The sequence below is a fragment of the Triticum aestivum genome, chromosome 7D, assembly GCF_018294505.1.
Source record: "Triticum aestivum cultivar Chinese Spring chromosome 7D, IWGSC CS RefSeq v2.1, whole genome shotgun sequence".
In the NCBI taxonomy this organism is placed as follows: domain Eukaryota; kingdom Viridiplantae; phylum Streptophyta; class Magnoliopsida; order Poales; family Poaceae; genus Triticum; species Triticum aestivum.
In genome coordinates this window covers 438,953,259-438,976,128 of record NC_057814.1, presented here as the reverse complement: position 1 = coordinate 438,976,128, position 22,870 = coordinate 438,953,259, and the positions used below count along the sequence as shown (strand labels likewise).

General features: G+C 42.9%; 3 protein-coding genes across 3 annotated transcripts; 2 read left to right on the top strand and 1 right to left on the bottom strand.

Annotated features, from left to right (window-relative positions):
* Positions 1-265: 265 nt before the first annotated feature.
* LOC123166542 (RNA-binding KH domain-containing protein RCF3-like) lies at positions 266-8,960 on the top strand. Its single transcript, NM_001426797.1, has 8 exons — positions 266-1,209; positions 2,839-3,291; positions 6,646-6,894; positions 7,277-7,504; positions 7,882-7,961; positions 8,067-8,175; positions 8,265-8,391; positions 8,522-8,960. Exons 1-8 carry the CDS (start codon positions 460-462, stop codon positions 8,545-8,547), a joined length of 2,022 nt encoding a protein of 673 aa, NP_001413726.1. The 5' UTR covers positions 266-459; the 3' UTR covers positions 8,548-8,960.
* A 1,983-nt stretch (positions 8,961-10,943) lies between these two features.
* Positions 10,944-11,797, bottom strand: LOC123166543 (eukaryotic translation initiation factor 1A). The gene has a single exon (NM_001426798.1). It carries the CDS (start codon positions 11,677-11,679, stop codon positions 11,245-11,247), a length of 435 nt encoding a protein of 144 aa, NP_001413727.1. The 5' UTR covers positions 11,680-11,797; the 3' UTR covers positions 10,944-11,244.
* Positions 11,798-14,484: 2,687 nt separating this feature from the next.
* Positions 14,485-19,233, top strand: LOC123166765 (signal recognition particle 19 kDa protein). The gene is made up of 4 exons (XM_044584564.1): positions 14,485-14,625; positions 14,730-14,964; positions 15,084-15,183; positions 18,874-19,233. Exons 2-4 carry the CDS (start codon positions 14,764-14,766, stop codon positions 18,996-18,998), a joined length of 426 nt encoding a protein of 141 aa, XP_044440499.1. The 5' UTR covers positions 14,485-14,625; positions 14,730-14,763; the 3' UTR covers positions 18,999-19,233.
* Positions 19,234-22,870: the final 3,637 nt, after the last annotated feature.

The following is a 22,870-nucleotide window of genomic DNA, read 5'->3' as shown; positions in this document are numbered from 1 at the left end:
CATATAACACACATTTGGATGATTTATATTTTTTTTACTCCATAGCAACACATGACAATTTAGGTAGTTAGTCGTAATAACACAAACTACCATCAATATTGAAAATGTAAGCCACGGTCCACATCCTGTAAAACTTTTCATTTAGTGATCTACTATATGCTATACTAAGTTGATTGTTGAATAGATTAAAGTTTTTTAAATAAAATAAAAATAGCACTAAATTTATATAGTATAGTGAGCTTGCGTGGGGAATCCGGATGTCTGGATCCGACCGCGCACCGCTCCCATCCTCTGCCTGACTGCCTCCCATGGCGCGTTCCCTGTCAGCCAACCCCCCTCCCGTTCCCCAACCTCTCTAAACCCTAAATCCGAATCGCATCGCATCGCGTCGATCCAACGGGATTCAAATCAAATCGAACGAGAACAGAAAAACGAACGCGAAGCTCCGGAATCCCAGCAATGGATCGCTCCCGCTCGAAGCGCGGGTACCACTACGACCAGGACTCGCCGCCGCCCCGCTCCAAGCCCCGCTTCGACCGCCGCGGCGGGGGCGGCGGCCCGAACACTAACTCCAACTACCACCGCCGCGGCCCCCCCGGAGGCGGCGGCGGCGGCGGCGGCGGCGCTCCCGACCGCCGCGGCGGCTTCCTCCCCCCTGACGCCGCACCGCCCCCTCTCCCTCCCCCGCCGCCGCCCGCTTCCTCCGCGGCGGCGGGGGGCGGGGGTCCCGGCCAGACCACCTCCTTCCGCATCCTGTGCCCCGAGTCCAAGACCTACGGCTTCCCCGCCAGCTTCATTAACAACGCCCAGGATGACAGCGGCGCGATCATCACTATCCACCCGCCCTTCCCCGGGGACCCTGTCCGCGTCATTGAGACGGCTGACGGCGTCCCACGCGAGGCGGATGGCCGCCCGCCGATGTTCTCGCCGGCGCAGGAGGCGCTCCTCATGGTGCACCGGCGGATCCTGGAGACGCAGCCTGACGACGGGGATGAGGACGGCGAGTACGGGCCCAGGGGCAAGGACGCCCGGGACCGGGGTAAGGTGACCACCCGGCTCATCGTGCCACGGCAGCATGTGGGGTGCCTGCTTGGCAAGGGTGGCAAGATCATCGAGCAGATGAGGTCCGAGACCAAGACGCACATCAGGATCCTGCCTCGCGAGCAGAACATGCCTCGATGTGTATCGTTGTCGGAGGAGGTTGTGCAGGTATGGTGCCTGCTACAATGTTGTAAAATATTTCAATTCTTCTTCTGATAAGAGAGCATTGACAGTTGGTGTTTTGATTGGATATAGCATTGTTTGAAACTATTAGCTGAACTAAAAAAATGAAACAAATGTGGGTTAACAATTATGTTAAGTGTTGGAGAAGACTTGGACCGAAGACAAATCAAACATATGAATGTTCAACTACTTAAGTTAGTGGGTAATGCCTCATGCTGTGTACCTTGAGATTTGGTTTCCATGATGACATTTTTATGTGGCTCGTAGTGCCATGGTTGCCCTTCCATTGAAAAGTATTGGTTCTATGTGAGGAGGCGTGGGAAGTAAGCCAGTGCACAAATTTCTGCATCCATGTTTTCAAGGACTTGAGGCTGAAGAGATATCAATCAAGATTCTGACCCTGCAAAAATTTTAAAAAAAAAATCAAGATTCAGTTTCATAGTTGGTCGAGTGCTATTCAGATTGTAGATAAGTTGTGAATGTCTTTCTCCATGGGCATTGCCGTATTGTATCACTCAGGAGAAAACCATCATGTGGGGAGATAAAACAAGGAGAAAATTGTGTGCAATCATGTTATTCTGCTACGAGCCATTCTCATCCACCTTCCTGCGTGTTTATTCCTTCTCCCGAGTTAGTTAAGATATCTCAAGTTGGTTTGCTTCTATGTACAGTGACATTGCAGTGGTATGGAGATAAACACTGGCTTAGTACAGGGGAAAAGTGAATTCGTTCATTTCCTAAACAAGCCTGAATATTCCTCTTGAGCAAGCAATATAAGAAGCACAATACCAAACACTAATCAAACAAATGAGTTTTCAACTGCTCTCATAAGTTAGTGGGTGAATGTGTCATCTGCTATGTACCTCGAAATTAGGTTTTCATAGTGACCTTTGACCTTTTTGTTTATAGCTCTCACAATTCCATTGACTGACCACCCATTCCCAAGACGTGTCCTGCTCAAGAATTGTTGTCGGCTGGTAGCTATGTATTCATTCTGGATCCTTTTGTGGTTATTAAACTTCTAATGCTGGCTTAAACATGACACATCCACCCACTAACTGTTCCAGGTAGTCACTGGCTGAAGATTTATCTTCCTTGAAATAGGTTTGAATCCTCACACGTCAAATTTAAATAAGTGACTCTAGTCTGCTGGTTGCTTGGTGGAGAACTATATGGACATCATATGTTTCTTAATGCCACTGACTTATTGTCTTCTCCAAAGCAGAAGCGGCCCAATTCTGCCCTTCTTCGTAGAGTAGGATCCTTTCTCCCTGTGGCGGGGGCTGTGTCCCGTGCACTTGTGTAGATGGCATCTAGGCCAGGGTTGTTTCGTGGCGTCGGTTGTAATGCCTGTCTTGCTACCGTTGGTTGTGGTCTTGTCTTGAGTAGCCATGTGTTTGGCCTAGTTTTAGGCTTGTACAGTTCAACTCTTATCAATCTATCAATGCATTGAGGCGCAACCTTTGTATTTTCTCGCGAGGAAAACATCATATTGAGATTATGATTGTAATTTTAGATGCATGGCAGGTTGAATTACTTTTTTGGTTCCCGATCTTTGTTTTCACCGTAAGCTGTCATTGCCATGTGTATTATTCTCATGATATGTTGTTACAGGTTGTTGGAGAAGGAAATTGTGTTAAAAAGGCTGTAGCGATCATCTCTGACCGTTTAAAGGAAAGCTTACACCGTGATCGTGGTCCCTTTCTTCGTGGACGAAATTCACCCGAACATCGTATTTCTCAGGCTGATGAATACCTGGGTGGTGGTCAGCAGATGCCTGCATTTGAAGAACCTTATCCCCGATTTGATCAAATTAGAAATAATGGTAGCATGGAGCCACCAGGATATGAGTTTGATTCAAATGGTAGCAAGTTCAATGAACATCCAGAGATTCCATTCGATGAAATCATATTTCGAATCCTTTGCCCGAATGACAAGGCTAGCAGTTTGGTTGGATCACGAGATGGAATAATAGATATGTTACAGGCTGAAGTTGGTGTTGATGTTAGGCTTACTGATCTTATTGCTGGATCTGACGAAAGGACTCTAATCGTTACATCGAGAGAGGTAAATGCACTACTTATTTCCCTCTAATTTATCACCCTACGTATTGTTCTGAAATTTCAGTAGTTAATGAGGGTGTTTTCGTATACTACCCATGCTACTAGACACCACATGTGGTTTGGTTGTGTCAGTACCTAAAAGATACCAAGATAATGTCGCCGTGGAAAGGTGAAACTTGAAAGTAGCATTTTCGAACATATCAGCCGATAGTTCACTTGGATCATTCTGGCCAGGGCTATAACGGCCAGTGCACTGGTCAGGGTCAGCCTGACATAAGAATTTAGGTTAGGTTTAAGTTAGGACATAAGTTTTTTTACTTTAAAAGAGTGAGTTTGCATCATATCAGTAGTTCAATCTGTTAGGCATTCCCTTTATTATAATGGTATGTTAAACGGCAATTCAAAAGTTATCTCCAATCTTCCTCCTCTCTTGGTCAAACCCTCTGAATAGCACTCTGTCCTTGGCTCAACCGCTGAAGCATCACCAACCTGCGTCCTAATCTCAGAGCACTGAACCTCAGCCGGGACATCCAACAGAACCTGTTGTGTTAAAAACTGGCACATTTTTTCCAGGCAGAGAAGTTACAGCTCTTATCAACATATGGACTTGGTTTGATCACTCTAGAAATGAACTCATTAGCATTCTTTTAATCCTGACAAAAAAGATCTGTGCTAAACTGCTAGATTCTTAAACTTTGTTGATATCATGATGATAAGTATCTTCAAAACTATATTCTATGGTGCTTTCACACTAAAAATGACTTCAAAACAACCATGTTCATCCAATCCTAAACTGCTAGTGGAATTTTGCACTCAATATATCATCTGTTATTCAATGCACTATTGCCAAATGGGTATCAGGGTATGATCCTGGTATCTCCTGAAACAACACAATTTCACTTTGCTTGCTAGAAATCATTTGAGGTGTGGAAAGCTGTTGGATCATTACTCCCTTGCTTTTAGAAAATGCAAGATTTAATCAAAGATCTAAGATATTATGGAACAAAATTTATGCATATTTTGGGGGGAAAATCATGGAATAGGCCTTAGCCAAGTGTTAACACATGACATCCTCAGATTAGCCCACCATGATAAGTGAACATGCCGACTTCAGAGCTACAAAACACCATGTAATATTCTTTCGCCTTCTTTTTAACCAGGCTACTCCCCTTTCCATTAATTTTCATAACGGAAATACACAGTTCCACAGATAGAGATAACAGGAGGGAGCAGAGAGGGGAAGTAGCGAGCTCGGGCATCGTCAGTAAACCCACTATCTATGCCTGCAATTAGAATATTGATTATGATGAAAAAACCTGACAACACCATAGCAATGCCTAGACTAGATAGAAGTACTGATAGAAATACAGATCCAAAGGCCGAACTGGCAAATACAGAACAAGAGCAGGAACTAAAACAGCCACAGCATCATCCATCCAAATCCAACATGGGCAACGCAAACAAAAGACCACCAGCCATCACTTCATCTGCCTTTCCGGTGATTCACCTTATTGTGGGGTACCATGCACAGCTGCATCATCTAATATTCTTTCGCCTATCTCTGCCTGCAAAGTGATTTATAGAAAAGCTGGAACAGAAGGCATGATTATGAACTTAAAATTTTACATCATTTTGGACCTGTGCAACTATTAGTTCTTTTGTTATACGGTATATCTGTACAATTATAAGATTACAAGGTTCTGAGAATTATTACTTTCACAACCATTGTGTTTTCAAATTGCTGGGCAAGTGGGTGTAAACTAACAATGATCAGATGTCAAAGAACTGAACTAGCATACTTACAGAAGCGGGATCTCTCTTGGACTGGCGGAAGTAAATTGTTTCATGGTTCATGATAAGGCTGTACTATGTTATCACTATGTGTTGAAGTCTACGTCAGGAAATTTGCATAGTTCCATTATACTTGTTATTCTTTTGATGCACATTAATAATAATTAAATGAAAGGAAAAATCCATTTGATGCGTGTTAGTTAACTCGTGTAATTCGTGTTTTCCATGTCAGTTGGACTAAGCAGATTTTGTGGTTAAATTACTCCTGCACAACACAACATGTTCAATTCTCATACACGGCTAGCTAGCTGATCAAAAGTAACGTTAGTTACTGGGTTACTAATCGGGAATTACCTTACTCGAACATTCTTTGACTTTTTAGTATTACCTGGTGAGAGTTCGAGGGTCAGCTATTAGTCAACTCGTGTAATTCGTGTTTTCCTCCAATCATGGGAGTTGAGAAGTCATCTAGTTTAAATCATACTATGATATGTTAGCTAATTAGGTTGTTCAATTATCTATTGGTGGCTGCTACCCATCAACCTGCTGATAACTTGCAGTTATCAGCCGCCTTATCTGCCGTTAGATACGCTATCAAGGTTGGGTGGTTGGTGACTGATGCAAACGCTGCATCACAGCACCGGCGGCCGATGCCGAGCGCCGTGTCACAGCACCGCCGAACGCTGCATCACAGCACCGGCAACCGTCGACGGGTGCAGCATCAGAGCATCTCTGCAGCGTCGCGAGTGTTTCATCACAACGTCCGATGTGTTGTGTTTCAACATGGCCGCCGTCTTTTCATCGTATATTTTTGAGCAGCTTGGGCGGCAAAGCTCACAGGGAGAAGAACAAGAGGTTAGAGACGAAGAAAGTGGATCACGTTTTGGAGAGAAGAATGGGTGGCTCATGCTCGCGGAAGAAAAGGAAATAAGGTTGGGTGGTTGGTGACTTAACGCAAGTTGCGCGAGAGACGAGCACCGCACGATCGAGTCGATCGGACGCGTCGCGACGCGGTTTACGGCAACCAAAAATCACTCGGTTGGTTTTAAACGTTTTACTTATCTATTATGTTACCAATCTTCAGAGCTGCAGCGCAACTCGAGTTGAAAAAAAGGCACTTCATATATTTGCCTAATGGTCACAACAGTCAGTGGCGGAGCCACGTTTACAAAATTGGGTGTACATAATTCAAGATCAATGTTATCTTACTTAATTAGAACTAACTGATATATGCAAAATACGCTTGTTACGCTTGTATCTACATGCTCTTTGAGTGAAAACCAAAATTAATGGGTGTACATATGTACACCCATTTCCTAGTGTAGCTCCGCCCATGACAACAGTATCTGCTTGCGTGCAACCTTAGTTTGGCCTTCTGTCGTGATGCATATATACTTTAATCTCTGTTCATTCTGAATACTAAAAGTTATTTTAGTTGAAGTATTTTTTGGCCTGACAGTTTGTATCAACCATCATCTGTAACTGAAATTTGGGGGATCGCTTGTTTCCCTCATGGCTTTCATTTCGATATTCTTAACGTGTCCTTTTTGTATATATATATATATAGGGCCCAGACCATGAGCTTTTCCCAGCTCAAGAAGCATTGCTGCACATCCAAACCTTTATCGTGGATCTTGGCCCTGACAAGGATAACATTATCACAACGAGGTTACTTGTCCCTTCAAGTGAAATTGCTTGCTTTGAGGGGAGGGATGGATCATTATCTGATATACAGAGACAAACTAGCGCAAATATACAGATATTACCAAGAGAAGAACTTCCTTCTTGCGCCCTGGAATCTGATGAGCTCATACAGGTTGGTATTCATGGGCAGTGCACATTCACTTCTGATATATTTGAGAATTTAACCAGGTAGCGCGGATCCATGTACAAACACCTGCATGGCTGTATATAAATGTAATTTTTTTTAGTGCATGTCAATTATTTGGGAGGGATTGACTTTCTCTGTCAATAAGTTAAGAGCGAACTTTGCTGAAATACAGCCGGATCTTGTCGTTCTTCGTTTTCTGAACCAAGCTGGAATTGGTCTGTTTTTTACTTGCTTCTTGCTCATGAGGAATTATGAAGTTTGATGCTAATGTTGTTTCTTTCCTCCTTGAATGTAAAATTTATAATACTTGAGTTTGAAAGTTCATTGGACATTTATTAGTGAGGCTCACCACATTATGTTTTTACAGATTGTAGGAGAGATTCGAGCTGCTCGGAATGCTCTCATGCAAGTAACTTCGAAACTACGAAGTTACATATACCGTGAGATGTCTGCTCCTATCCAAATGGGCAGCATTAATGTACATGGATCCATTTCTCCAGCAAAAGGCTCACCTCGAGGACTATATGCTGGAAATGACCTTCCAATGCCTATCTACCAACAGGCACCACAAATGGCAACTTCGTGGCACTCAAAGGTATCTTTGAAACTCATGCAACAAATGATGATTCCTCTTCAAGTACGTGTACCCCTGATGTCTCTTGTTTGCTACCGTATGGATCTCCCGTCTTTCAGTTATGGCTATATTCTATCCGCGTCTTTCAAAATGGGTTTTGTTGTGCGTCCCACATCAATTTACTGATAAGTTGACTAGGGTTGTACAACCTTGCATTCTTCATGGCAGAGCAAAACAGTTACCTAAATGACTAATAATCATAGGGAATTTTATGCTATATGATGTGAATATTTGTACTTTGTGCAATAGCTAGTGTGTGTATTCCTCTTCTAGTTTTTTCCTATGCCTGCATTCTGATGATTATGTGTGGATCATACATATGAAATTTTCAATCGCAGGATAGTGGACTTAGTGCAAGTGGGTCGTTTGAGCAAGGGAGCAGCATTAATGATGATATAAGACAAACTAATACAAAGCGGTAAGTTTTTTTTTTGTGCTGATTTACAAAGCGGTAAGTCAGTATCATCGTTGTCAGTTTCTCTGCTTTGTTGATCCATGACCACCTTACTTTTCTGCCCATCAGATTTGCTGTCCCCCTAGTGACTAGAAGCACATTAGAAGTTGTCATACCCCAGAGTGCAGTTGCAAGCCTCAGCATGAGGGCTGGAAGCAAGCTTGCCCAAATAAGCGAGGTGCTGTATATCCTGAAATTTTTAAGCAAGCTAAAGACGGATATGACAGATCTACAACATTCTCACTTTCTAAACTCTGTTGGTAACAGATGTCCGGTGCATCTGTCACGCTTGCTGAAGATAGACCTGGAGTCATGGAAAAAGTTGTTCGAATATCTGGTACCCCCGAGCAGGCCGACAAAGCTCAGAGCTTGCTCCAGGGGTTCATACTTAGCAGTGAGTCTCTCTTGCCCCTTCCCCCTCTATGAGATTTTTTGTTTTTGTTTTTTTGCATCCTCTATGAGATTATCCATTCATCATCTGCACTCCGAAATACTGAACGCTTGTCCCCTTTCTGCTTGCCCAGTCCAAGACGACATTCCTTCGGGCTAATGAAGACATTACACGTCTTACCCGTCGCGTGCTCAATAGGCGCCGATTGTCTAATTCTTGTTTCCAGGAATCGCCTGTGTACTTTAGATGGAATGCACGAGTGTATCTCTCTCCAGTTGTATGCATTTACCCTGATCAAGCCCCGTGTCTTTATTTGTAAAGTGTTCGTGTATGATATTCTCTGATCTTTACCTATTCAAGCTGTTATGTTGTATTACAAATGTACTTTATCTTTCTCACATTAAGTAGCCTAAGAAACACCATGGAGATTACTTCTACACCTCTTTCCTATGGTACGACTTCGTCCTTCCGCTGATGCTAGCAATTGCAGATTGGGTGCTTTCGTCCAATGTAACCCGAGATGGGTACCTTCTCTGTGCACTCATGTGTTAATGATATGAAAATATTTTTAACTGCTGCTTGATTGAAGCCTTGAAGGCATGTGATATTCTGGAAGTAGAGCAAATTGTGTTAGAAGTGCATATTCGATTCACCATATATGCAGCAGGTTCAAATTTTTTTTTCCACATCTATGCCGAGCAGGTCCTAGTTGCCTACGAAGCACTGGTTTTTTTTGTTAATCCAAGACTGCTTTGAGGTTATCGATGCTGTATTTGACTGTTCTACCTGAAAGTTAATGACTGCATTACTTCCATATTTATATGGAGTTGAAGTGCTGTATTTGTGCCGAGTAATGCGCATCACAATTCACAAGCACAATATGAAGTACACAACATCTCCTGATCATAAACATTTATCGACAACATTGGAGTGAGGTTTGATCGTATCACAATGCAAATCCATTAACCCTCTATTTGTAACTCAGCCTTCCTATGGGCATGCCCTTGTCCCTACAAGGACTGAAATTGTTATACTCATTATTAGCCAATCCAACCGTAACATGATCATCGTCACATAATAGCATCAGTAACATCATAGTATCACATAGAGTGAGGGTAACATTAAACCTGTCCAGTAAGCATTGTTCTTTCGACATGCACAAAACCCCCCTTTTCCTTCAATTTACCAAGTTAATAACATTAAACGTGGACAAGGATGCTACTTCCTGTTTTTGAAGGAAATTTCAATGTGAACTATATATATTGACGGACGTGAGTGAATAAACATATACTAAAACGCATCAATATACATCCGATTCGGAAAAAAGTCTGAACATCTTATAATTTGGAACAGAAGTATTTTTTGACTGAGAAAGCCAATCCAACCGCACAGCTGTAAGATCATCGTCACATAATGGCATCAGTAAGTTAGATATCCTTTGTCCCCTGAACTTCAATCAGTAAACAGAAGATCAATGTCTTTTTGACAAGTACAGCTGTACAGGTATCCTGTTTTGATAGAGAAGCATCATAAAAGAGTGGATTGTTAAGGCATGTACGTGGTACTATCTTAGCAGTGCCATGTAGGATAATGCTTAGGTGGAGGAAGAGAAACGAAGAAAGGCTATGCCTTCTCTTAATTATTAAGAGGATCTCTCAACAACAAATCTCTCACCACATTTTGAGAAATATCTATCTAGTTAATAAAGACAAGTTAAGAGACAACCATTGCACACCATATTTTTTTGTCATAGATTACGTGGCAGGATGAAGCTAAAATTGTAAACTGCCTTATCAACCATCGTACATACAAACCGCAGGCATAAAAATAGCGGCATGATCATCGTCACATAATGGCATCAGTAACAGGATAGTCATAACTAAAGATATCATGTCCTCTGAATTTCAATCAGTAAACAGAACATCCTTTTGACAAGTACTGGTATGTCCCTGTTTTGAGACATGTACTGCCCTATATTTTGGACATCCGCTGCGGTTTGAATGCTGATCCTACTCATCAGCAACATGATATAGTATCATTAGTTCAAATCTCTGATAGAGAAGCATCACAGTCTCTTTATGGACACTACGTAAGGTTAAATTAGACTAGGAAGGTCCTAAGAACAGAATTGTTATGAATGAAAGCAAATCCAACTGCACAAAGAACGCAAGGCAGACATAAAAATAGCAGCATGATCATCGTCACATAATGGCATCAGCAACACGATATTCATAACTAAGACCTTTGTCCCCTGACCGTCAATCAGTGCTTCGAGATATATGAAGCCATATTTTGGACACCCGCTAGGATTAAATGAAAATCACAGGTGATTGCTGATCCTACTCTTTTGCGTTTGCCAATTCGTTGGGCACAATTAGCAGAAAGAGCACTAAGCATAAAACTAGTAACATGATCATCATTGCATGATAGCATCAGCAACATATCATAAGTTGGTCTAAATTTTTTGTCCCTTGAACTTCAATCAGTAAACAGAACATAATTGTTCTTCTTTCGAAGAGGAAGAAGTAAATAAGGGACGCTAATGTGCAACCAGATTAGTGAAGTAGAGTCGTGCCAATCTCAGGAAGTTTCCCAAATTACGGCAAAGCAATCAAGGAGAACAAATCAATATCAACAGCATAATAATCATCAGATGGCTTGTTGCAAAGCATAATAATACGACGAACACTATAATCCGACAATTATTTAAGCACCTCAAATCACAACGATTTCTCGTTACCAAATCCATCAATCCACAACAGCCCACCGACCGACCGACACAGACAGACACGGACGCTATTAGAACAGAATAGAACACAAAGTATATCGAGCGAGGGAGGAGGAGGGGAAAAAAGCTTAGATCTTGTCGATGTCCTCGTCCTCGAACTGGATGTAGTCGCTGTCGCCCTCGCCCTCCTCGGGGCCGTCGACGTCGACGCCCTCGTTGAGGCGGAGCGTGTCGGGGAGCTCCCCGTAGGCCTTGAGCAGGCGGGCCTCGTCGTTCATGTACTTGAGGATGACGTCGGCCTTGTCGTCCTGGTAGTCGCGGAGGCCGACGAGGACGATGTCCCCGGCGGCGATCCAGACCTTCTTGTGCATCTTGCCCCGGATGTGGCAGAGGCGCTTGGTGCCGTCGACGCAGATGGCCTCGCAGCGCCCGTTGCCGAGCATCCGCGTCACCTGCGCGTACTCCTGCCCGTCCTCCTTGAACACCAGCTCGCGCTTGTCGTCGTCGGCCTCGTTCTTGCCCCTCTTGCGGTTCTTGCCTCCCTTACCCTTGTTCTTCGGCATGGCTGGCTGGCTGGGGTGGGGCTGGCTCTGGCTTGGGTCGCGGCGACGGAGCTGGACGAAACCCTCGGCTTTAGATCGAGATGGGGAGCGGTGGTGGTGCGGTCTGCGGTTTCTGGGCTTGGGTTGTGCTGGCGGGTTGGGACTATATAGGTGGAGGGGGGTGGGGGGCGATGAGGGGAGGCGTGGAGGAGTCCTGGCCGCCGGATTTAGGGTTTGGAGGGACGGACGGCGGCGATTCGGCTCTGGGGTGCCGTGTGCGGGTGGGCCTCCGAAGAGGGGAGGGACTGGTGGGTGGACAGGGCAGGATAGGATAGGACACGAGGACTCTGGGAAGTGGGGATCGACGGGGAAAGGGCTTTCCCTTGATTATTCGCGGATTGGGATTCTGGAACTTGGAATCCAATCCTCCGTTTGGTTGAGTAGTGCTCAAGGAATCCAGCCCCTGTTTTTCTTTTCGATTTTGGAATAGAATCCAACCCCTGTTGAGTAGCAAAAAGAGAAGAAAACTGCTACAACAGTAAAGGCAAACGAATCCAAGTACTGTATACGTGTTTTGTCAAAAAAAAATATACTGTATACGTGTTACTAGCAAAGCCCACGCTGACGAAGGAAGCCGTAATAGTTGACCAAGTGATCACTGCAGGGTAAATTTCAAATATAACGGTAATCCTGTATATCACTCTGAGTTATGTTGCTTCCACCTCTGGCTTTTATCTTCACATCTGCTAATGTTCGCATATGAGTTTCAAACATAATGATGGGATAGAGTGACATGATCATCGTCGTTCCGTCACGTGTGACCCGCGGTGTTGCCGATGACCTCCTCTGGTGGCGACGACGGAGTGGAGGAGGGGGAGGTGAAACGACCGATACGGTCCACTAGAGGGAAGGGGGGTGAATAGGAGGTTGCAAATTTTAAGCTTAGGGATTTGTCGACAAAATAAGGTTCTATAGAAATGCAAACACAACCTATATCACAAGCAAGTTCAAAGCAATTTGAGTTGTACAACAGTATAATTAGCAAGCCCACAAGTATACAGTGCAAAGTAAAGTGCAGTAAAAGAATAACCATAAGTGAGTCAGGGACGCAGATTTTATCCCGAAGTTCACACTTCCTTGAGAAAGTGCTAGTCTCCGTTGGAGCATTGTCGGTGTCAAGGCTCCAGAACGTCAGCAAGTGGCTCATTGTATTTTCCTCGAGTCACCCCAACGGATAAGCCTCGGATCACTCGTGATTGGTCTTGAAGATGACCACCATGCCTTTACACAAGTCTTTGGGCCACACCACAAGCGAGGAAGCTTTCGGAGGAATCATTGACTGACTAGTAGCCCAAGCTCCAAGAGTAACAAGTTGTTGATAAGGAAATCTTAAGGGGAACATGAATTGGTTTGGCAAGTTGTAAATCGGATTTTGCTCCCTCAATACTGAAAGTATCAAAGTGTTTGGGTAGAGGGACCAAGGGAGATAAGAGCAAAATGAAGGTTTGAAGATGACGGCAGCTCTCAAGGCAAAAGGGTTAGGGTTGAAGGTGGAAGATAGATGCCCCCTCACAAAATGGCCGTTGCCTGACGACGGACTCCGTGTACATGGGGTGTCCAAAAACTTTGGACACATCCATCTGGGCACTGAGGGTATATTATACCAACGAGGGAGGAGACCCGCGACATTATTATTAAGAAGGAAGATGTGAGACACCAAGTTTTAAATCCACAAAATAAATTCAGCTCCACATGATCCGAACTTGGGTATGCCAAGCCACACAACTGTGCTCTTATCACTGGGTTAGAACGAAGAGCTCTTTTTTATGGTAGGTGTAGGAAGGCTAGTGTTTTATGTTGGAGTGTTCTCACACCGTCACTCAACCACCTTGACCCTCTTGGTATTGCGGTTGTCCTACAACTCAATAAAGCTGAAACAAAAGCTTCGATTCGCTAGACACTACGCCTTTCACATTGAAGTAAGGGGTCAACCATTTCCACATTCAATATATGAGGAATCAATGACATGATATAAAACTTAATAACCACCATCAGTTCTGCTAAACACATTGTCTTCACATAAAAAACCCATTTAAAGATAAACGCACTTTCAAAAAGGGGCGACGAAACAAGTGGAAACCCTAGTTGCCCCCCATGTTACCCGAACGAACGACGCGGGGTCCTCTCAGAGTGATTTTTGATTCTCGATCATCTTTTTTATGCTATAAACAAGAGCGGAAAAATGAAAGGGTATGGGAGAGGGACGGACGGGCTCTTTGTTGCGGCTGCTAGGAGATAGGTGCTTATTCTTTTTAAACAGACACTGTCTCAGGCGTCTACTTAAAGTTATGCTTATTGTTCTTTTTGCAAAAGACAAAAGAAAAACATCCTAGCGGAGGTAGGGTGGCCACTGGGCCACAACCCACTATAGGATTTTTTTTGCAACTTAATAGCTTTCATTCATTTAGATAAACTGGATTAGAATTGTTCTGCAAGTAGGGGACTAAGAAGTTTGGTACAGTACATAATTAATCTATAAACACCTTATTCTATATAGTGAGGCTTGTCTTTTTTTCCGGACGGGATATTGTGAGCTTGCTTAGCGCAAAGATGCGCCCATTCACCCTTGGTTGCAAGGTTTAAGAAAATGAAATCATAATAATTATATGAACAATTTTCAGTATTGGCTCACCCCTGACTTTTTTATCAAAACAGCTCAGCTACTACTTTTTTTTCTCGAATATGTAAACAAATTTAGGTGTTGTATTAGAAAGTAACATTAAAATTTGTTTTTTGTACGCAGATGCACAGCTGATTTTTCATGAAATTTTGTACGTTTCGTTTTTTTTTTGAGACCGAAAGTCCTACGCGTTGAGACAGTGCGCTTCATCATCGTCATCACCGTCGCGTCCACCCCCGTGTCTTGGTCTCGGCTTTCGAGGGAAACACGAGTTGCCAGATCTCCCGGTACGCACCGGAGCTCCCTTCTTCCATGGCCTGACCCGACCACGACCGAGAACCGCATTAACCTCGCGCGCTCTGCCTCTATCCCTCTTTGCTTCTTGCACCAGGATCCGCCCCTTCCCCGACCCGAATCGCGCGGAGATGGACGCCGGCGGCAGCGGCAGCGGCGCCGACCTGAGGAGCAGCATCAAGAAGTGGAAGATCATCTACCCGGTGTACCTCAACTCCAAGAAGACGGTCGCCGAGGGCCGCCGCATCGCCGCCGCCAAGGCCTGCTCCGACCCCACCTGCATCGAGATCGCCGACAGCTGCGCCTACCTCAAGATCCCTCGCGCCATCGAGGTATCCATATCGTTTCCCCACCTGTCTTTTCGTTGAATTTTTGTAGCCTGGGATTCCCTCTGCTCTTCCTTAGATTTGTACGGGAGTTGATGTTTGGACTGCTTATGGTGTATATGCAGTTGGATAAGGCGTATCCGCGGGATTTCTTCCAGGTGGGGAGGGTGAGGGTGCAGCTCACCAATGACGACGGCTCCCCGGTCAACCCTGCAATCAGAACAAGTAAGCACTAAAACTGCTCATTGTTTGGTAATATGGAAGCTATCCACTGTAAAAAAAAAAGGTCAAGGACATCTAATTCTATACACGTTCATACCATTTTCAAGCTACCCCAATTCCTGCTAGTGCAGCTAGTAGAGCTTTCAGGAATAGATTTCTGCTATGTCAATGATTCCTTCGCTTCTATTAAGGAATTGGGGTACTAAAGATGTTACTTATCACGAGCTATTGTTAAAATACACACTGTTAATTCTCTAGAATGAATTTAATTTTGGTTCCATGCAACTCTTGTTGTACTGTTTTCAAGGTTTTGTGAAATCAGTATTCCCTTGGTACGTTTAGATGTTGATTCTCCACATTTCACATCAATGATGCATGGTAGAAGAACTGTAGTGCATTTTCTACGCGACTCTCTTCATTTAACCAGTGCAATGTTGTGGATACGAGATTACAATCTTAATCATCATAAGTTGCAAAGATTTGTTTGTTCGAGATGAGTGCTTTGGAATGTAGTCGCTCCTATTTTAATGGCAAGGAAGTCTCTTCTAAAATGAGCAGAAGATAATCTCCACAGTCCACACTAGTATGCGATGACTATGGGCCATCTTAATTAAGTATATATTGCTACCTGATTGCTCATATTGATATTATCATCTTGAATTGCTTACACATGGTTTGTGATGATTTACCCTTTTTTTGCGGGATAAGGTTTATCCTATTGACTATTATAGTCAGATAGTGATGCTGTGAAGTGTGATCAAGTTGTGGATGTTCAGTAAATTTAGTAGTTCAGGACAATGCAATAAACAATGTAACATTCAATGAATTCAATGTCTAGTCTTTTAATATTTTCGGCTTGGTTTGATTTTTTTCTGCTGTTAGTTAGACAATCTTTTGCCCAAGTCAGATATGTGTGTGGCTGATCCATCTCAGCATCGTGAGGCATACTTTCATTTTAATGGATCAACAAATAACAACACATAAGTATTGCCAACATTGATTAGAGTTATCTTTCTAGGAAAACTGAAGTTGCAAATATGGGTGAATAAACTTAGTAATCATATTACAAGGCATACTAGGTGGCATAGGAATAAATAAGAAATTATGCTGAAATGAAATAAATGATGGTAACACATTTTAACATAATAATGGTTAAACAAACTTACCTATCCCATATTGCGCTGTGAAGTCACATTCAAGAGTTTTTCATACTAAGCATTCGACATTCTCCAAATCTATTTAGTTTTAGTATGTCTGTGACAAGGATCTGCAAACTTGGAAACAACCATGAGAATATTCACAAAAAAAATGTTTCCACCCAGCTCTCGGGATTCGTAGAGTTATGGTGCACAAACATAAAAAAGAAGCAAAGGCTGCGGCTTGGCTTATTTTGACGTGTACATGAATTCTCGCGAAGCCTTTCCAACATAGCATGACTAACTAAAAAGGGTAAGTTTGAAGATTGAAAAGAAAGGGACAAGGTTGAGATAAACTACATGGACCACTTTATTTTGATATGCTTCCCTGGACGTTAGTCGGTAAAACAGTAAAATGTTTTTTTTACTGTTTTCCTTATGCAAATGAAATTTCTGCTTACACAAGCGGAAACTTTCCTGGTAAATGAGTTTTGGAGCATAGCGAATAAAGGAACCCATAGATAGGAGATATAAGACCATTCTTGCAAAGGATTAGGAGATCTGCTATGGTCGTCGTGGACCTTAAACCGTTATGTTTGCAACGAAGTATTCCCTGTTTGTGCTATCAGGAAATAAAGTATTGTCGACACGGATTTCTTTTGTCCATTTTTTTTTGTAGATAGATACTTTAGGAGAGCCCTTGGGTGCTACATGTGTTTGTCATGATTGTTCCATTTCCAGTTTGTAGTATGGTTATTTTAGCCGATTTACTAGTCCTCTGTACTATGTGACTGTAGCTTAGATGCAACAGTATGGACAAAATGGCTGGTAACTCATGGTCCTAGCTCAGATTACAAGGGAAATTCTCTCACTTGCCATGGCCTAATGATCCTTGTGTCGTGTTGTCAGTATATGAATATCACCGAGAGGATGGCTGGACTGATATGATAATGACATTCTTTGATTAATTCCTGCTTAATTGCAAATGAAACGTGGCAATCAAGAGATGGTATGACTCCTAACAATATAAACTAATATGTATCATATGCCTAACAAATACACCTACAACAATAGCATCCTTATCCTTATTCAGCTGTGCGATGCCTGGAATTGGGCTGGCTGCCATTGAGGCCTCCTTGCGCACCTCCTTTTGTCCACTACAGGGCACATAAATACTTCTCAGTTTGGATGTTGTGTGGCATCAAAGGGCCAGGGAGTAAAGTGTGTTGCCCTATGTGGATCATGTATTTCCTGGGCTTTGCTTGGTAATGTCGCCAAATCTTGTGCATTATGCTTTTATTTAGTCCATCTTGGTATAGACAAGAATGCATCAAAAGAATATACTTATCTTCAGTTATCCTTGATGCTGTATAATATGGCTAGTTTGATTATACCATCTCTATGTAATGTGGGACCATGCCTATGCATCTGTGTTGAATCTGAGTTCTGTTATCCAGCAGCCCAGCACCATGTTAGTGATATTTCTTATCTGAGAATTGTATTTGCTGTTAAGTAGAGCTGATGCATGATAGTGGAATCTTGAGTTTCTTTCCTCCAAATACAATTTCTTTTCACTGTTGGCAAAAACTTCCATCACATATACTCCCTCCGTTCACTATTATAAGATGTTCTAACCTTTTTTCTGAATCGGATGTATATAGATGCGTTTTAGTGTGTTTGTTCACTCATTTCAATCCGTATGTAGTCCATATTTAAATATCCAAAACATCTTATAATAGTGAACGGAGGGAGTAGCTCTTAAGGTGGTCAAAATCGTCTAATAGGATAAACATGGCTGTATTCACCTGGATGTTGCCTCTAGTATAATGTTGCCTTCTATAGTTTTGTAGATTCTCTGCAACCGTTAAGCTTTCCCTGTTGCCCCTCACAATTGTGTGTGCATGTAAGTTAGTTGTTAATAGAGCCTTTATCTGTTGATTTAGTGTCTAAGGCCATCCATCCATATCATTTGGAGACGTATTTTTGCTAACTTTTTAGAGGATTCAGGGGGTAATTACAATGTTGCTTAGGGCCAGTTCTTTTGGCAGCTTAAAAAATAAGTCGCCTCCTCCCCAGCTTTTCCCGTGAGCCGTCTCTCTTATTCAGTGGGGCTTCTAAACTAGTTATGGGATAACTGATTTAGAAGTCAAAATTTTTAGCAGGCAGCTTATTTTTTAAGCTGGGGAGAGGCAGCTTATTTTTTTTAAGCCACCCAAAAGAACTGGCCCTTAGTGCCATTCAGCGGGTAATTACAATGTTGCTTAATGTTATTTTTTATGTTATCTTTTTAATTTGCTCAACACATTTTGTTCCCTTTTTGGGGGAGTAAAGACGACTTGCAATTGTAATTCCTAGTTACTTTGAACATGGATATTTCCCATGATATGCGTGTCTGGCAATCTTGTATTTGCTCAACGCATTATGTTCTCGGGTTGCTTTGATCTGTCTGGCAATCTTGAGATATTTATAGCACGAAAGGATATTTCCCATGATATGCGTGTCTTGTCTTTGAACATGTTTTTGTCTGTCCTACTGACACCAGGTCTTTGCATTGCAGAGAAGCAGCTAATGATCCAAATAGCAGAGCTGGTCCCCAAGCATCATGGGAGGACTAAGAAGCAGGAACCAGTGGCAGGTCCATCAGTTACAACTACTAACAAGAAAAATAAGAAGAAGAAGTAGCATTCTGTGTTGTTTTTTCTGTTCATAGAAAGTTTTCTAGAAAATTCATCAGAGGGAGTTCTTGGTTGTCTGTCTGCTATGAGGCCTGAAAAACTGTGAATTTTCTGAATTTCTTATTTTATATGGTGACTTCTGCAACCGTTTTGCTTGTTGCCTTGAAAGGCTAAAAGTGGGGACTACCTACTGTTGTTTGCAGCATTGGGAGTGTGAGTTTGCAGATGATTTCAGTTTGGTACTTGCAAATCCAAAGGAGATATACTTTGTTAGAAACTAGTATGAATGGATGGAGTTCACCTGAAAAGATATGGATGTGGCCTGGCCTAATTTAAGTGTGTGTTTTGTCGCCGGAAGCAAGTGGAAACGCAACTGTTTCAACTTTTTGGGTCATCCATGTGCTTGGTTTTGCGGCACGCATCAAACTGGAACCAACTTTTTTGGGTCATCCAAGTGTTTGGTTTTGCGGAATGCCACCAAAGAAAATACTTCCTCTGTCCAGAATTAGTTGTCACTCTAATGTATTCTCTCCGTAAACAAATATAAGAGTGTTTAGATCACTACTTTACGGAGGGAGTAGCACCTTATGAGGAACCGATCGTATCACTTAGTTTATTTGATATAGCTTTCTTTATATCAAATATCAGTTCCTTAGACTATGAGATCATGCCACTCTTGGATGTCGGAGGAATAATTTGTGTGCTATCAAATCACTTCGTAATTGGGTGATCATAAATGTGCTCTACAGGTATTTTCGAAGGTGTTAGTTGGGTTGCATGGATAGAGACTGGGAATTGTAGCTCTGTGTGATGGAGAGATATCTTTAGGCCCTCTCGGTAATACAACATCACAAGAAACTTGCAAGCATGTGACTAATGAGTTTAGTCATGAGATCTTGTATTACGAAACGAGTAAAGAGTCTTGCCGGTAACGAGATTGAAATAGGTATGAGATACCGGCGATCGAATCTCGGGCAAGTAACATATCGCCGGACAAAGAGAATTGTATACGGGATTGACAGAATCCTTGACATCGTGGTTCAACCGATAAAGATCTTCGTGGAATATGTAGGAACCAATATGGGCATCCAGGCCCCACTATTGGTTATTGACCGGAGAGGAGTCTCGGTCATGTCTACATGATTCTCGAACCCGTAGGGTCGCAAGCTTAACGTTCGGTAGCGCTAGGGTAGTATTGAGATATTAATAGTGGAAACTCCGAAGGTTGTTCGGAGTCCTGGATGGGATCCGGGACATCACGAGGAGTTCCAGAATGGTCCGGAGGTTAAGATTTATATATGAAAAGTTGTTGTTGGGGTTTCGAAAAAAGTTCAGTTTTTTTGGTATTGTACCGGGAAGCTTCCAAAAGGTTCCGGAGGATCTGGAGGCGTCCGGAAGTCGTAAAGGGTTCCACCACGTCCCTTAGGCCAGCATGGGTTGTAGGGGCGCCCTGCCCTTATTGGGCCAGGTGCACCAGCCCTACAAGGCCCATGCGCCTGGGGAGGGGAAACCCTAAAGGGGAGGGCACTCTTCCCCCCTTGCCCCCCTGAATTGTAAAGGGGGCTAGGGCTGGCACGCCCCTCCCTCACTCCTTTCCCTCACTTGTTGGATCAAGAAGGAGAGGACGCCGTCGAGCCACCACCACCACCACGTCGTCGTGTTGGTTCAGATCTCATCTACCTTCTTTCCCTCACTTGCTGGATCAAGAAGAAGAGGACACCGCCGAGCCGTACATGTGCTAAACTCGGAGGTGCCGTCCGTTCGACACTAGATTGGATTGGATCACGATTGGATCGTAAAGAGTACAACTACATCAACCGCGTTACGACGCTAACGCTTTCGGTCTACAATGGTATGTAGACACACTCTCCTCTCGTTGCTATACATCCCCTAAATTAGATCTTGAGTGTTCGTAGGATTTTTTTTTGATTTTCATGCTTCGTTCCCCATCACCCATTTGACGATGCAGTCTTTGCCCAAAGAATTAGGCTTAGCGAGGATAAGACTGACAACCTCTTCAATAGACTTCTGTCATGTGATGACTACGCCGGGGTGCCATTCGTGACCCGTCTAACAAGGACCGATGTTACCAGCCGCCATCTCATGGTATGTTACTTAAAGGTCTTCATCTTAGTGTAGAAGTTCGTTTAGTGTAGAATCTAATTGATATGCATGCTTATTGTAGAATTCGATGATATGCTCAATGTAGAATCTGATTGATATGGTTAGTGTAGAATTTGATAATATGTGAATTGAAGTGTATGTTTTTTTATAATTGCGCATGACATGCTCATTTATCTTAGTGTACGGATTTACTTTTGTGCAGAATCCGTATGATATGCTTGCGAGAGTATGTGTGAGCCTAGCTAATTCACATCGTTGCTACATATGTATGTTTTTTTTCAAAGATTGCCTAAGAAGCTAACTCTAATATGGGGGCATCAAGGCCAATGAAGCAGCCTATGCTCGAGTACGTCTTACAACAAGGGGCGTCATCTCCACCTATGCGTATATAGCGAACATGGACTGTCGCATTGCCTTAAGCGCGATGGGTATAAGGACTTCCTTGTTGGCAAGAATTTTCAGGTTAGGCAAGCCATTGTAGTCACTATCAAGAACATCAGATGCCACAAATTGAGGATAATGATCGTCATCAACATCATTTAAAAGTACGCATGTGGCTAGGCCATCGATGCTACTAGGTCTCTGATGTAAACTGCTTATTGAATATTAGTTCGTTTGTAGTGCATGTTGATCCTTTATAATAGATCAAAGGTTTGTTTTCGGAAAAATGGTGCATGTCGATAATGATTGACCTTACTGCTGGTCTATTCTATACTATTTCATGTGTGCTGCTGGAATGTGGTATGCAAAAATCTATATGGCGGTGAATAAATATATATTTTTAGCTACGGAAAACATTAGAGACGTGCATATTACATGGAACGTTAGGTGAGAAATTGTAATGGTGGCGTTGGCCACATGGCACGCCATCAGCACCTACGATACTGCTGACGTGGGCTCGAATGTCATCACTATTTTTCAACAGTGACATCATATTGGTGGCGTTGGGCTACCACGCCCGCAAGACACTTTTACCACACCATAGCTAAGCTTTTCTGCACTAGTGTCAAGTCCTCCACCTCTTGAACTCCGTTTTCAACTGTACGACATATATGACTTTAAATATTGATAACTTTGCATACAAACTCCTAATTGGGTGATTCATTTTTTAGAAAGCTTATCACGTGCACTTTTCAACTCAGTTGTATTCACCTAAAATTCATCGGAGCAAGACAGTATTGTCAAAACAGTCTCGAACCAAAATTCATGTTAAAACGTGTGGTGCCATCTCCTTTTTGGACCCATGGGCCCTATACGACCTAAGGCTTGGTTTTGGCTGTCTTCGGACATGCGTCCACCCCTTAGTCCTATATAATAGATCAACCTCATTTTTCTTGAAACTTCCAATTTGTTCATCTTAAATTATGGTAGTACAAAGAATAACCTCATTTTTTTAAAATTCCAATTTATTCATCTCAAATCATGGTAGTACAAAGAACATCATAGGTAATAAAATTACAACTAGGTCCATGAACCACCTAGCGATGAGTACAAGCACTGGAGTGAACTGAAGATGCGTCGCCGTCATCGCCCTTCCTTCGCTGGAGCCGAGCAAACCTTATTGTAGTAGACAGTCGGGAAGTCCTTGTGCTAAGGCCCCGTAGGATCAACGCACTAGAGGAGCAACCATCACCGATGAAGAAAGTCATACATCGCAAACCTGTAAACACCCAAACCAAGGCAAACAAAGACCAAATCCACTGAAGAACAGTACCGACCAAATCCCGCGAGATCCGACACATACACACCTCCACA